Below are 14,852 nucleotides of genomic sequence, written 5' to 3' on the forward strand. Positions count from 1 at the left end.
CAAAAACTCCTGCAGGTTAAAAAGCCAACTTTTAAAGAAACAAACAAAAAATCCTGTTAATTTGGAACCTAACCTGTTCAGAAACTAAATCAAAACATACTTGGGATATTTCCAAAATGAAGTGATAGGTCACTTTGGATAGTCTCTTAAGTATCTCCCTTAGACTACAGCCGACTTCAGTAATACCCCTATTAGAAAGAATTACCAATAGTATATATAATTCAGAAGTATTTACACTTGGCTCTGAAATATGGTTCTGGTGTTTGTGGGTACTTAATGGAATGTGGTATTCTGGAAATTTAGAATGTTTCAAGAATGCTATCTAAATTTTTTTTTTTTTTTGGAGAGATTTTCACTGTAGGGCACGTGTGCTCGCCAGACAGACAGAGAGAGACATAGAGACAGAAAGCGAGAAATCACCCCCCAGGGGGGATGGTCACGCCGCAATCCCTTCTCCTCCATTCTCCTCTCGGGATCTTGGGCACGCACGCACACGCGCCCGGTGTGAGTTTTAAGCCACCAGGTCCGGGACACGAACCGCGGTCGACTACGTGGGAGTCCAGCGACATAGCCATTACGCTAACTGCTGGTTCCCAAGAATGCTATCTAAATTTTTAAAAAGCTCCAAGGCTGCCTACATACCAATATTGTCTCTATATAATTCTTTCCCATTCACCATTTCACACGGAAGTTTCTACATTACTGTTCAGGATTCAGCCATGACAATGCAGAACTGCCCTTTCTAATGATCTGGTTCACATTTTTCCCAAAAGAAAGTAAAAGTAGTTAAATATTCAAGGGAGTAATTTATACCTTTCCAGATAGGTCAACTAGAGAAAGAGGAAATGGGGAGGAAGGTGAGTAAGATTCTAGGTCCTCAGTTCCAAGAAATCATTTCCCCCAACTCTGGGAAGATATAGGTAGTAGCATCTTGAATACAGTATGGTGAAATAGAGACATAAACATTAATAAAGAAGGCCTCCAAGAGAATTTATGTGCCTCTGAGGTTTTTTTATAAAGTAACTTTTAGATTTCTAGCTGAAGAGTGAAAACAAAAGCCTGATGGGTTCTACTCAAAGAAGACTATTTGAAACTGATAAACTAGAGATGCACCTATCAAGTCCTACTATGGTTTTAAAACAAAAAGAATAGAGAATAGGGAGAGGGAAGAGAAAAAGAAAAAGCATCTAAACTTGAGACTTTTCCTTTTAAGGTACACATCTATTTTAAATGATGCTTAAAGTATAAGAACAACCTATGCACTAAGCAGCAACACCTCTGGGTTCTCGCTCCTGCTCCACAGCTGTTGGTGTATTGCTGGTCAAGTTATTTAATTTCTTTGGGTTCCAGGACCTAATCTATAAATAGGAGAGGCACAATGTTACCTGTCTGAAGGCAGCAAGCTAGACAAGATGGCCTCCAGCTCCCTTCTAGCTCTAAGACTTGGGATTATACATGAAATCGAGGTGGATCTTAAGAAGTGAAGATATGATCTTGGACCCAAGATGACCATGAGAGTCATGAGCCTTGTTAAGAGAAGAACCCTGAGCATCCATAAACACATGTTCCTAACTGCAACTGATCATCTCACAAATGCATGTCAAAGACCTAGAGATCGAGAAGGGTTCACACCAGTCACCACCACTCCTAGAAGCACAAGACATTCATGCTCTATAACAGCAATACCAGTTTGATATGGAAGTCTGCTTTCACTTTCAAGCGATACCCTATATTGTTCACTTAAGCAAAAGAGCAAATAGTTACAAAAAAAAAATAAAAACAATAAGAAAATTAATTTCTTCCTTCAAAATTAAAGCTCTAAAGTGATCCCTGATCCTCAAAAGTACCATGGAACATTTAATTGTGCATCATTTGATGAAAAGCATTCCTGAAGGTTATCCATCCTAGATGCATCCTGGATCTCCTCATTACCAACTGCTATAATAATGCTGAACTACCTTCGATCCAAGAGAGTAAACTACACCCTGGACCTGCTGAATGTAAAATGCAATAGACAAATAATTTTAAAGTAGATTCAACAGTTGAAAAGGAACAACCTCCAAAAGTGAAGTAATACCTACTTCAGTTTTATCAAAATACACATATATCCCAGTTCTGAGCCCTGGAAGACACAAAAACATCTCGCAAGAGGCAAAGGATGAAATTCAGTCATGTTACTTTGTATTCCTGCAATAAATCTTAACATCTTAACTGTTTCAGATGCTGGTCTCTATAACTCATTTACTTGTTCCTAAACACTGGTCTGAAAAGGAAAAGCATTTCAAAAATAAACTTTAAGAGGTAACTTTCACATGAGAAGCAATGTTTAAAGGCAATATGATAACTATGTAATGTGAATTAGAAGGTGTACCCCATACAGCCGTTAACGACCATTTCTAAAAAGATGTCACTTGCCTGCATCAATTCCTTTGACTAGTCCTAGAATATCTGTCCTATTTTTTGTTAAAACTTTTGAGCTTATAGCTGGTCTTTTCTGTGTTTCCTTCTATACTTCTTTTTAAAGGTCCCATGATTCCTAAATCTGCATTTTGTATCATGTTTACTATTACTGTAAAGGGGGCTGGGGAAAAAAATTACCCGCCATCTCCTCAAAAACACAAAGAAGAGTGGAGGGCTGAGATCGGCCTGAGGACTTCAAAAGGCTTTGCTTGCTTTTGTTCTGGCTAAACTCTCTCCTATACTACTACGTCCTATGGGCTAAATTTCCCCTGAGCTTCTGGTTAAAATGTGGGTACCAAGCCAAAACCACTTGCAAGCATCAATCCCTGATATGGCGGCTCTTGCTACTAAGTGGCAAGCATCTAATGCCACCCTCACCTGATGCTTGGCCGTCTCCATACCCTCCAGAACTGTCGTCTTGAAGTCCTCCTGCTTGCCCTGTGGAAGGAAAGAGGAGAACTCAGGGACCTTACTCCATAAATTAAGATAATATCTGGACATAAAGGCCTAATAGTTGGGGACTCATGAATTTACCACCAACTAGTAAACCCATATTCGGAGAGGAGAGCTCCTTCTTCTGGAATCAAGGCCCAGGGAATTACATCATTATCTTCCAAATTCTGGTCAAGAAATTTCAACTTTGCATGTTGATTCGCTGAAAGGCAGTGGAACAAAATACGTAGTATTTCTAATCACTGAATCCTTGCTGTCAGTCTCATGGGGAAAGATGAATTTTAAATGTCTTTTACTAGCCCACAGCTAGACTGAGAGTGGGTGTGGTGTGACATGGCTCTAGAACCTGGAATTGGAAATTCAGCATCAATTCAATATCCTTTTAACTTTCTTTCTAAAAAGAATACAACAAGCAAAAGACCAACAATTTTAACGAAAAATTCTCCCTTTCTCTTCAAAGCAGAAAGCATAAAAGGTTCCGCTCCTAAAGAAGTCTCATTTACAAACACAGTAGATGGTACAATAGAGCTGAGTATGCCAGTGCTTCCTTAGTAAGACACGCAGCCACATGTCACGTACTGCAGAGACACACTGCCGGAGGACAGAGGGAGGCAAACCAGATCTTAGGGGAGCTTCTACGTCAGGCTACACAATAAGCCTTGCTGAGTAATTATTCTCATTGATCGATGTGTAGAAACACTTCAAGAAAAAGATCAAGCTTGGAAATTCAATCTAAAAGAGTCAGAACAGACTGTATCCAAGACTCTTCCAAACTCTATCACCAACACAGACACTATGATTCCTTAAGCTTCTAGCAACCTGGTACACTATGGGAAAACTACATAGTGTGCTCTTTGGAAGACAGGAAAACACCACCTCCCAATGATCTAAACCTGAGCAAGCTTTACTAATAGTGTAGTTAGAAATAAATGATTCTGGACAATATTATATGTCTTGCCACACTTTGAAGGTAGAATATAATCTCATTCTAAAATTAGGTCACTATGTTGTTGTCTTTAGGGTCCTTTAGGTTCTAGAAGGTTACATTGCTCAGAAAAGGCACAAAGTGGGGCCAGCAGGTGGACTCCCACATGGCTGACAACGGTTCAAATTTCAAACCTGGCAGCTTGCTTTCTCACTTTCCTTCTCTCTTTCTGTCTCTCTCTTCAAAAAAAAATAACATAATGACAATGAATAAAAATAAAATAAAAAGAAAAGGTACAAAGTATATGATTTGTTGTTTACAACCCTTGGAGAAGGCCATATAATCACAAAGAGATGACTGGGTTACTAAATCCAATCAGCAGGCCCTACATTTTAAGCTTAATTTAATGTTTAAATCAAACTACCCATTGTTAGTAGTTCTGGGTTTAGTCATAAAAAATATTGTCATTGGCTTTTTGGGGGGTTCTAAATAGAATCAACCTAGATCAGAACACTAGGTTGTATTTGAAAAACAAAACGAATATAGTTTCCAAGAATAACTTATTTTTTAATTTGCCAGAAGGCGTGTGCACTTGTTACAGAGATAGAGACAAACAGAAAGAAGGGAAGTGAGGAAGCATTCCTCTATGGGACAAGGTCACACACACACATGATTTGATCATTACACATTGTATTCATGTGTTGAAAAATCACATTGTAAAAATTGTCCTATTAGTAAACATTTAAAAAATTAGGGGAAAAATAACAAAAAGCACAGTCAAGCAAGCTGCTCAGTATGAATTACTCTTATTCCTATCATCTTCCTTCTTCTCCAACTACATGCCATTCAATAAAATAATTAACTATGTTTTTTTTTTTAGAGATTTTTGCTATAGAGGGTGTGTGCTTGTCAAAGAGACAGAAAGCAAGAAATCACCCCGGGGGATGGCCACATAGCAATCCCTTATCTCCATTCTCCTCTTAGGATCTCTGCATGCAAACATACCCAGCGTGAGTTTTAAGCATGAGTTTTAAGCTGTCGGGTTGGGGACTCAAATTGCAGTCCACCACGCAATAGTCTAGTGACAACCATTATGCTATCTGCTGGTCCCAATAATTAATTATTTTAGCCCACAAATAGCTCTTGACAGATTTTTTTTCCTGAGTTAATGGCACTTAATAGGAATTTCTCACCCTTGGCTTATAGGCTTAAAAAAAATTAACATTTTACTGCAAAAGAGCAACAAGGTAAAGCAGGCTTTTTTTGTCTTTTGCTTTTGAAAAAAGACATTAAAGAAACTCCAGTAAAGATACTGTTCTTTGATAAGAATATGTAGGAGAAATATGAAAAATATTCAATATCCTGGTAAGAAGATCTTTCTTTTGGGGGGGGGGGGGAGAGGTTTTTTCGCTACAGGGCGTGCGCTTGCCAGATAAAGAGGGACATAGAGACAGAAAGTGAGAAATCACCCCCCCCCCCGGGGGGATGGTCACGGCGCAATCCCTTCTCCATTCTCCTCTTGGGATCTTGGGCACGCACACACAAGCCTGGCATGAGTTTTAAGCCACCGGGTCCGGGACGCGAACCGCAGTTGACTACGTGGGAGTCCAGCGACATAGCCATTACACTAACTGTTGGTCCCTTTTTAAATTTTTTTTTTGGAGAGTTTTTTTTTGTTTGTTTGTTTGGTTTTTTTTTTTGCTATAGGGCGTGTGCGTTCACCAGACAGACAGAGAAAGAGACAGAGAGACAGAAAGCGAGAAATCACCTCCCAGGGGGGATGGCCATGCCGCAGTCCTTTCTCCTCTATTCTCCTCTGGGGGTCTTGGGCACACATGCACGTGAGCCCGGCGTGAGTTTCAAGCCACCGGGTCCGGGACGAACCGCAGTCAATTACATGGGGAGTCCAGCGACATAGTCATTATGCTAACTGCTGGTCCCAATATCCTGGTAAGATCTTTAAAAGGGATTTCTCAGAACAACAAAAAGTCAAAAATGAAATGACACAACAAAGCAGTATTTAAGTGGAGAAATAAGAAAGAAATTGAGCAGAAGCTAACATAAGTAGATAACAAGAAATGATGGGAGAAAAAAGTCCTTAAAATTAAATTAAGAAAGGTATTTCTTTCTCAACTTGTTGAAGGTTTAACTTGTTTGGAAGTAAAAGATGAGGCAGCTATTTCTCTCTAATTATAATACATTCACGAGTATTCTGAAGATGCCTACTCTCCAAAAATGATAGCTAAAAAGAATCACCTTTATTCCTTGTATTCTGAACTAATTCTTAAAACCAGTTTCTTAAACACAACACACAACGCGCACTTGAAGCTACCTTCCCGTCCAAGTAGTGCCTGATTAGAGCGCGTTGAAAACACCTTATGTATCTGCTCTGCGGCTCTTGCCAGCCTAGAGCTCTGCTTCGGACAGGGGCACGATGACATGTCAAAGCAGGGGAGCGCAGCAGTTATCCTCTGTGAGCACAAGTGAAAACGGAAAGTGAAAATACTCAAAAGCAACTTCCTATCACCTTGATTTTGGCACCCCTGCCCAAGAGACTTCCTTTACGTTTTCATTCCAACTACCACCATGCACCAAACTTGAAGTAGAGTCCCTCCATACAGGTTATTTGTGCATATCTTCTCCAAGTCGGAATATACAAACTTTTTGGTTTATTTTATGCGACACCCTTTAAACTGTCCTCTAAATCTTCTTCAGATTTAAGTCTTTCTTAAATGGTGAAGCGCTTCAGTTATGGCCACACTAATGGATATTTTTCCATCTTGATTCAAATACTTAAGAGACCACTCTTCTAAGATTTTTAAAGGAAGTTTATGTTGACTTTCAAATACTTTTATCTGGCAAGTGTGAAGATGAGAATCATTGATTTGTCCCCAGGAACACAGGTTCAAATTTTGACTAGTTTCTTGAAATAACATTCAAAGTGGTAGCCTCCATATGAAAACACTGAGAATTTTTTTTTAAGTTGTGTTTGTTTGTTTTTGTTTTTTGCTATAGGGTGCATGCACTTGCCAGAGAGACAGCGCGAAACAGAGAGACAGAAAGCAAGAAATCCCCCTCCAAGGGGGGATGGTCACGTCGCAATCCCTTCTCCTCCATTCTCCTCTCGGGATCTTGGGCACGCACACATGCCTGGTGTGAGTTTAAGTCACTGGGTCTGGGACTCAAACTGCGGTCAACTACATGGGAGCCCAGCGACATAGCCATTATGCTAACTGCTGACTCCAACACTGAGACATTTCTAAATCATCTAGGAAGCAATGATTTTTAAACATAAATTTATCAATATGGCTGTTTACAGAATAAAAATGATTGCCAACCTAATGATTTCAATTGAACTTGATACATTAGCAGGAGAAAAAGGCATTTCATAAGTTAAAACCATGTTCAAACATATAAATGTCTACTTTACTAAATTATTAGTTGAGTTTCTTACCTATTCGTCTCAGCAACTGAAAGTTTACTGACACCAATCTAAAAATCGCCAAGCACAAATACACAAAAAATAGGTAGGATTGCTATTTTCAAAGAGCTTATGATCTAACCAGGGAAAAACGAAAAATGTACACCAACTATTTTCTTTAAGGAAAAGAAGCTAGCACAGACTTGTAGATAAGCTTTTCTGAAAAGTCCAGAGACAGAAATACAACAGAATGGGAGGGAAAGGCCAGAAGAAAGCAGACGCAGCACTGCTGAGAACCACACAGCACCTGCTTAATGAAGGCGGTGGTCTGACAGTGCAATGGGAGACCAAGTGGATAGGTAAAGCGGGTCACCTGCAGTGCCCAAACTTAAACGTGCTTTTACAGTAATGGGAGAAAACTGAGTGACCTGTGGCAGGAAAGCAGCAAAACAAGTGATATTTTAGTTAAATAAATCTGGTCAAATGGTTAGATGGAAAAGGTATGACCTACATAAAAGAGATCCAATTAAAAGTACTACTGAAATAATTTAGAGGTAAGTGAAATTCATAAAAATAAAAATGTAACATTGAAAATAAGTGAGACATGGGGCCAGCAGTTAGTAGAAAGGCTATACAGGGAGATGCATGGCATTATGACAGACTTGATAAAAGAGATAAAGGACTTTCCAGCTTTACTTGCGGGAGAGCGGAAGAGCAATGGACAATGGGAAACTCAGGCGACAGGTTACAAAAATGAAATTAAAGACACGGAATGGTGATAAAAGACTTTGAAACAGCATGAAAGTGATATGACAATAGGCTCAGAGAGTCTGAAATTCTAACTATATCTTGGGCTGTCAGGAAAGTTATGACACATTTTTGCACAGAAAAACACGTCATGACTTTTCCGATGACCTAATAATTAATCTCATAAACATAAGGAGAGTTTTAGTTTCAAAAAGGAATTGTTCAACAGAGACAAATGACCAAAATGAATGTTAAAGAATGAAAAACAGAAACTGAGAAAGGTAGTGAATTATTAGTGACCTTCAGTCCTTCCTGCTGCCCTCCTGCCCCTCTGGCATGACAGGCAGCTATAAAAACACCATTCACATTCACCACTCTTGATGCATCTCTTGCCAACTAACTTTGTGACTATAGTTCTTGGCAGAATAATCTACAGCAGTTAGGAGGAATGCTGCCAAGTAAATCAGGCTCACAGAGGTAGACTACACTAGCCTAAAGGAAAAGCCTCAGGGGTACTTTGAACACTGCTAACAATGGTTAGTACTTGCCAACAAAATTATCCAAAATAAAACTGCTTCACTCAAACAGCAATCCCCGGGCTACAGTCCTTTACGATGCTGAATGAAAACTGATAGCCTTCTGGGACCTTAAAGGAGAAAAATGGTTCTACTTGAAGCAGGTGCCTTCCTGGAACTTCCATGTGCCACTGAAGGACAAGTAAGACTGCTGGTTAGTGCGTGAAGTCTTCTGCTGGTGTAAAGTGAGGAGCTGGAAGGGATCCTATAAAGAAAGTAAAAGCCCCACAAGCTGGAGAGGAAAGCAAAGCTTTTAGAAGCCAATGGAAAGAGTTGACTTTTTTCACACACTATAAAGATCCTTACTTATTTTGCTACCGGTCTTGATTTACAGTTTACTTTTCAAAATATTCCAAAGAAAGCTTATAATTGAGATACTTTGCTACGCTGCTCAACTACCATGTTTAAGATGTGTCTTCATAACAAAACTTACTTTCCAATTGTTCGCCTGTTTTAAAAAAGGATGATACTAAACGTAATTCCTGATCTCCTAGTAAAAGAACAATCATAGGCCCAGGTGTAGGCAGCACAGTCCAGAGTACTAGACTAAGGTGCTGGAAGCACCAAGATTTCATTAAAAAGTTTTATACACTGGGGGAACCAGCAGTTAGTGTAATGGCTGTGTCGCTGGACTCCCACGTAGTCGACCGCGGTTCACGTCCCAGACCCGGTGGCTTAAAACTCACGCCGGGCGCGTGTGCGTGCGTGCCCAAGATCCCGAGAGGAGAATGGAGGGGAAGGGACTGCGGCGTGACCATTCCCCCTGGGGGGTGATTTCTCGCTTTCTGTCTCTATGTCTCTCTCTGTCTGTCTGGCGAGCGCACGCGCCCTACAGTGAAAATCTCTCCAAAAAAAAAAAAAAGTTTTATACACTGGGACCAGCAGGGGGAGTGGTGGCTCAGGTGCTGTACACTCCCACATGGCTGACCACGGTTCAAGTCCTGGACCTGCTGGCTAGCTTTTCACACTTTCTCTCTCTCCCTCTGGTAAAAATTTAAAAAAAACAAACAAACAAAAAAAACACACACAAAAAAAAACAAAACAAAAAAAACGAAAGTTTTATATACGCATACTGCTAACAGATACCTAAAAGATCTATTTTGTAAGTGGCACATTATGAAAATAGGCTATGACTCACCTGACTTTTTTCTGAATAAACACTAATCCTATTTCCAGTTTAATTCTGTATTTCATAAAATTTTTTTAGAGGTTTTTGCTATAGGGCACGTGCATTCACCAGATAGAGAGAGACAGAGAGACAGAAAAAGAGAAATCACCCCCCAGGGGGGATGGCCACGCCGCAATCCCTTCTCCTCCATTCTCCTCTCGGGATCTTGGGCACGCACGCACACGCGCCCAGCGTGAGTTTTAAGCCACCGGGTCCGGGACGCGAACCGCAGTCAACTATGTGGGAGTCCAGCAACATAGCCATTATGCTAACTGCTGGTCCCCTGTATTTCATAAATTTATACACTAAAAGAGATTTATTTTATTATTTGATCCTCATAATAATTCTCATTTTGCAGATGCAAAAAATTCTCACAGGCCAAGTTATCTCATTCTTCAATTACACCATGATTAGACCAAATAAATCCAAAAAGAATCCAATGAAATTATCAAAATAAAGTTGCTAGCTAAACTATTTCACCTTAATAATAAAACAAAATCAACAATGAAATGAATCATACACTAAGCATTTCAGTCCTTCAAAAACCAAGCAAATTGGTAGCGTGTGATTCAATGATTCTTATCAGCCAAAAGTAATAAACAGTTAAAAAAACAAAAACTAAAACTGCTTCATAAAAGCCCAACTTCATGCCTCCATGTTTAATGTAAAATTTTCAAAATCCAATTTGGGGGAGAAACAATATTATTCTCAGTTTAACTGCCAGACAGCAGGTGCGCTTGCCAGAGGGAGAGAGAGAAACAAAGAGCACCTTCCAGTGGAGCATGGCTATGCCACAATCCCTTTTCCTCTTTTCCTTCTTTTTATCCAGATTTTGGCACACATGCAAGTGTGTGTGGCATGTTTTTCCAGCCTTTGGGGCTAGAGTTCCAACTGTGGTCAGCCATGTGGGATCCAGCTCCCTTAATCACCGTGCTACAGGGGAGGCTCCAGGTCAAACATTTAAATACAACACTGAGAGACCGACCTACTATATGATATAGTGACTATAATTAGTAATATACTATATTCTTGAAAAATACTCAGAGAGGGGACCAGCAGGTGGAGTGGTGGTTGAGGCGCTGGACACTCCCATATGGCCAACACAGTTCGAATCCCGGACCTGGTGGCTTGCTTTCTTACTTTCTCAATCTCTTGCTCACTCACTCACTCTCTCTGTGTCTCACTCTGGTTAAATTAAAATAAATGAATGAATAAATAAAATTAAATACATCTTTTTAAAAAATGCTCAGAGAGATGTTCCATGTTCTCATTACAAAAGTGGTAACTACATGACGTAATGCATATTAATGATTTAGTCATTGCACAACACATATACTTCAAAACGTGATACTGTACAAAATAAACACACACAATTTTATGTCAATTTAAAAAGTAATAAAAAACTTTTTAGTTCTCACTGTACTTTGTACATACTTTCACTGTATTGTTTCTTCATTGAAGCTAATTATTATTTATTTTTTCTTTTTTTGGAGAGGTTTTTTTCGCTATAGGGCACGTGCGTTCGCCAGACAGACAGAGAGAGACGTAGAGACAGAAAGCGAGAAATCACCCCCCAGGGGGGACGGTCACGCCACAATCCCTTCTCCTCCATTCTCCTCTCGGGAGCTTGGGCATGCACGCACACGCGCCCGGCGTGAGTTTTAAGCCACCGGGTCCGGAACACAAACTGCAGTTGACTACGTGGGAGTCCAGTGACATAGCCATTATGCTAATTGCTGGTTCCCAAGCTAATTATTATTTTCTGTAACCCTAAATTAAGCTATGAATTCTTTGCAGAAGAAACTAGTCTTTAACCCTCAGAATCTAGCACTGTGTCTGAAATATATTATAGCTGTACAATTAATGTGTGTAGATTAAAAAGAATGAGAAACTTGGGACCAGCAGTTGGCGTAATGGCTATGTCGCTGGACTCCCATGTAGTTGACCATGGTTTGAGTCCTGGACCCACTGGCTTAAACTCACACCAAGCACGTGTGCGTACATGCCCAAGATCCCGAGAGGAGAACGGAGAAGGGATTGCAGTGTGGCCAAAAACCCTGGGGGGTGATTTCTCACTTTCTGTCTGTCTCTCTCTGCCTTTCTGGCAAGCGCGCATGCCCGATGGCAAAAACCTCTCCAAAAAAACAGAATGAGAAACTCCATACTTGGGGAAATATTATTTGGTTTAGAAAAATGTATCCATTTTACTTTTTTATAGAATTATTTTAAATTTATTTATTTACTTATTTTAATTTGACCAGAGAGACACACAGAAAGAGAAAGGGAAAGTGAGAAAGCAAGTTGCCAGGTCCAGGACTTGAACCGTGGTCGGTCATGTGGGAGCCCAGTGCCCTTAACCACCACACCACCTGCTGGCCCCTCTATTTTACTTTTTAAAAAACTTCCCGGGGCCAGCAGGTAACATGGTGGTTAAAGGTGCTAGATTCCCACATGGTCGACCACAGTTCGTGTCCTAGATCTGGTGGCCTGCTTTCTCACTTTCCCTTTCTCTGTCTCAGCCTGATCTAATTAAAAAATAATAAAAATAAATGGAATTAAATAAATAGAAAATTCTTTAAAAAAAAAAACCATCTTCCCCTTGGGATCAAAAGGTGGCATAGTGGATAAGGTGCTGGTTTCCCACATGGAAGACTGCAGTTCGAGTCCCAGACCTGGCAACTTGAAACTCACACCAGCATGTGTTTGTGCATGCCTAGAATCCCAAGAGGAAAATGGAAGAGAGGGATTGCAGGGCAGCCATCCTCCCTAGGGGGTGATTTTTCATTTCCTTCCTTTGTGTTTCTCTGGCGAGTAGACACATCCTATAGCAAAATTCTCTAAAACAAATCAAAAAATTCCCCTCCAGAGACCAGCAGGTGGTGTGGTGGTTAAAACGCTGTATCTCACATGGCTGGCTCCTTAGTTCAAGTCCCGAACCAGCAGCTTAAAAAAATATACCAGGTATGTGGGCCCACCCAAAACCTCAAGAGGAGAATGGAGAAGGGACTATGGCATGGCCATCCCCCGAGAGGGTGATTTTTCACTTTCCCTCTCTCTTTCTACGGTGAACAGACATGCCCAATGGCAAAAAAATCTAAAAAAATTAAAAAACCAACAACAACAAAAAACTTCCCCTCCTTACTACCAATTCTCTACCCTTTACCTTTTCGGCCTGTAAATTCCTCTAGAATTTTGTACTACAACGTAACACTGGAGAGTATTTTGCCTTCTGCCATACATTTCTTTTTTTTTTGAGAGATTTTCACTATAGGGCGCGTGCGCTCGCCAGACAGACAGAGAGAGACATTAGAGACAGAAAGCGAGAAATCACCCCCCAGTGGGGATGGTCACGCCGCAATCCCTTCTCCTCCATTCTCCTCTCGGGATCTTGGGCACGCACGCACACATGCCCGGCGTGAGTTTTAAGCCACCGGGTCCGGGACGCGAACCGCAGTCGACTACGTGGGAGTCCAGCGACATAGCCATTACGCTAACTGCTGGTTCCCTCTGCCATACATTTCTGTACATTCCTGTATCCTTGCGTGTCTCATGCTAGGGTATATATTACCTGAGAGTTGGAACCATGTTAACTATCTTGGTCCATTCGCCGTGTCTCTCAAGATACAAGATTTCTGTTGAATTGGTCTAGATCACATTTTTTTCTCAGTCCTCCAATAAGTTATTTTGGAGTACAGTTCCAAATCAGAACACTGAAATGATGCCCCCCCCCGCCAAAAAAAAACAGCAAGAAAATGAATCCTAGGTCTGTTTTCTGAACGTATGCAGCATCATACTTCATATAATATAACTTGAAATTATTTTAAGAATCAATTTTAAACTAGTAGGTCAAAGTGGCAAAACACGTAACTGTCAGAAATAAATTCCCCAGCTACCTCTGTGAAAGCTATAAAGAGGGTCGTCAGTTAGGAAGAGGTAAGAAATATTGGGTTGTTGGAAAAGTCATGATTTATTTTTCTGTTTTTCTATGCAAAAAAGCGTCATGACTTTTCAGATGACCCAAAAGAATACTATAATCTTTCCTGTGGAGGTAATTTGAGTTAATTCTCATGGAAAGCTACTCTGAATCAATCTGTAGGTAGAGAGAAAGAAATCAAAGAGGAATACCTAGGGTAAGCCACTTGAGAATAGTTACAGCACGATTAAAGAAAAACAAAAGCATTGGAACCAGCAGGCAGCATGACGGCTAAGGCGCTAGACCCCACACAGCTAACTCCACAGGGCAAGTCCTGCACCTGGTGCCTTGAAAAACACACCAGGTACGTGTGAGCCTACCCAAAATCCAGAGAAGAGAAGCGAAGGCTACAATGTGGCCATCCCTTTGGGGGATGATTTCTCACTTTCCCTCCCTCTCTGCCTCTGTCTCTGGTGAGTGCACACAGCCACCTATGGCAAAAAAAAAAGTATCCACTGGAACTCTGACCATAACTATCCGTACTGCCAAACCCAGTATTTGGCAACCACCATCCATGCCTGTTACCAACTGGGATCAGTCTCACCATTCTTTTTTTTTTGGAGAGATTTTCGCTATAGAGCGCATGCACTCGCCAGACAGAGACATAGAGACAGAAAGCGAGAAATCACCCCCTAGAGGGGATGATGACGCCGCAATCCCTTCTCCTCCATTCTCCTCTTGGGATCTTGGGCATGCACACACACGCACCCAGCGTGAGTTTTAAGCCACTGGGTCCGGGACGCAAACCGCAGTCGCCTACAACAGCAACAGAGCCATTACACTAACTGCTGGTTCCCAGTCTCACCCTTCTTGCAGCAATGGTTATCAGAGCACTTTAGAAGCAAAGAACCTACTCAAATATAAAGTGATACTATTAGGACCACTGATTTTTTTCTTTTGAAGAAATCAATTTTCAACTCCTCTAGACAAATTCTATCAGATCAAAGTTTTATGGGCAGTCCAAAATATTTTGTCTTTCAGATTTTCAATACACTGAATACATTCAATTTTTTTTTTTTGAGAGATTTTCACTGTAGGGCGCGTGCGCTCGCCAGACAGACAGACAGAGAGAGACATAGAGACAGAAAGCGAGAAATCACCCCCCAGGGGGGATGGTCATGCCGCAATCC

The 14,852-nt window shown here is 40.8% G+C and overlaps 1 protein-coding gene across 1 annotated transcript in view; it reads right to left on the reverse strand.

The window, feature by feature from the left end:
* KDM1A (lysine demethylase 1A) overlaps positions 1 to 14,852 on the reverse strand; it is a gene marked incomplete at its 5' end in the record, with an annotated part of 91,646 nt that overhangs the window by 51,650 nt on the left and 25,144 nt on the right. The window contains 1 exon segment of the mRNA XM_014586525.2: positions 2,839 to 2,898. Coding sequence (XP_014442011.1) covers positions 2,839 to 2,898 — 60 coding nt within the window.

The sequence above is a fragment of the Tupaia chinensis genome, unplaced genomic scaffold, assembly GCF_000334495.1.
Source record: "Tupaia chinensis unplaced genomic scaffold, TupChi_1.0 Scaffold000146_1, whole genome shotgun sequence".
In the NCBI taxonomy this organism is placed as follows: domain Eukaryota; kingdom Metazoa; phylum Chordata; class Mammalia; order Scandentia; family Tupaiidae; genus Tupaia; species Tupaia belangeri.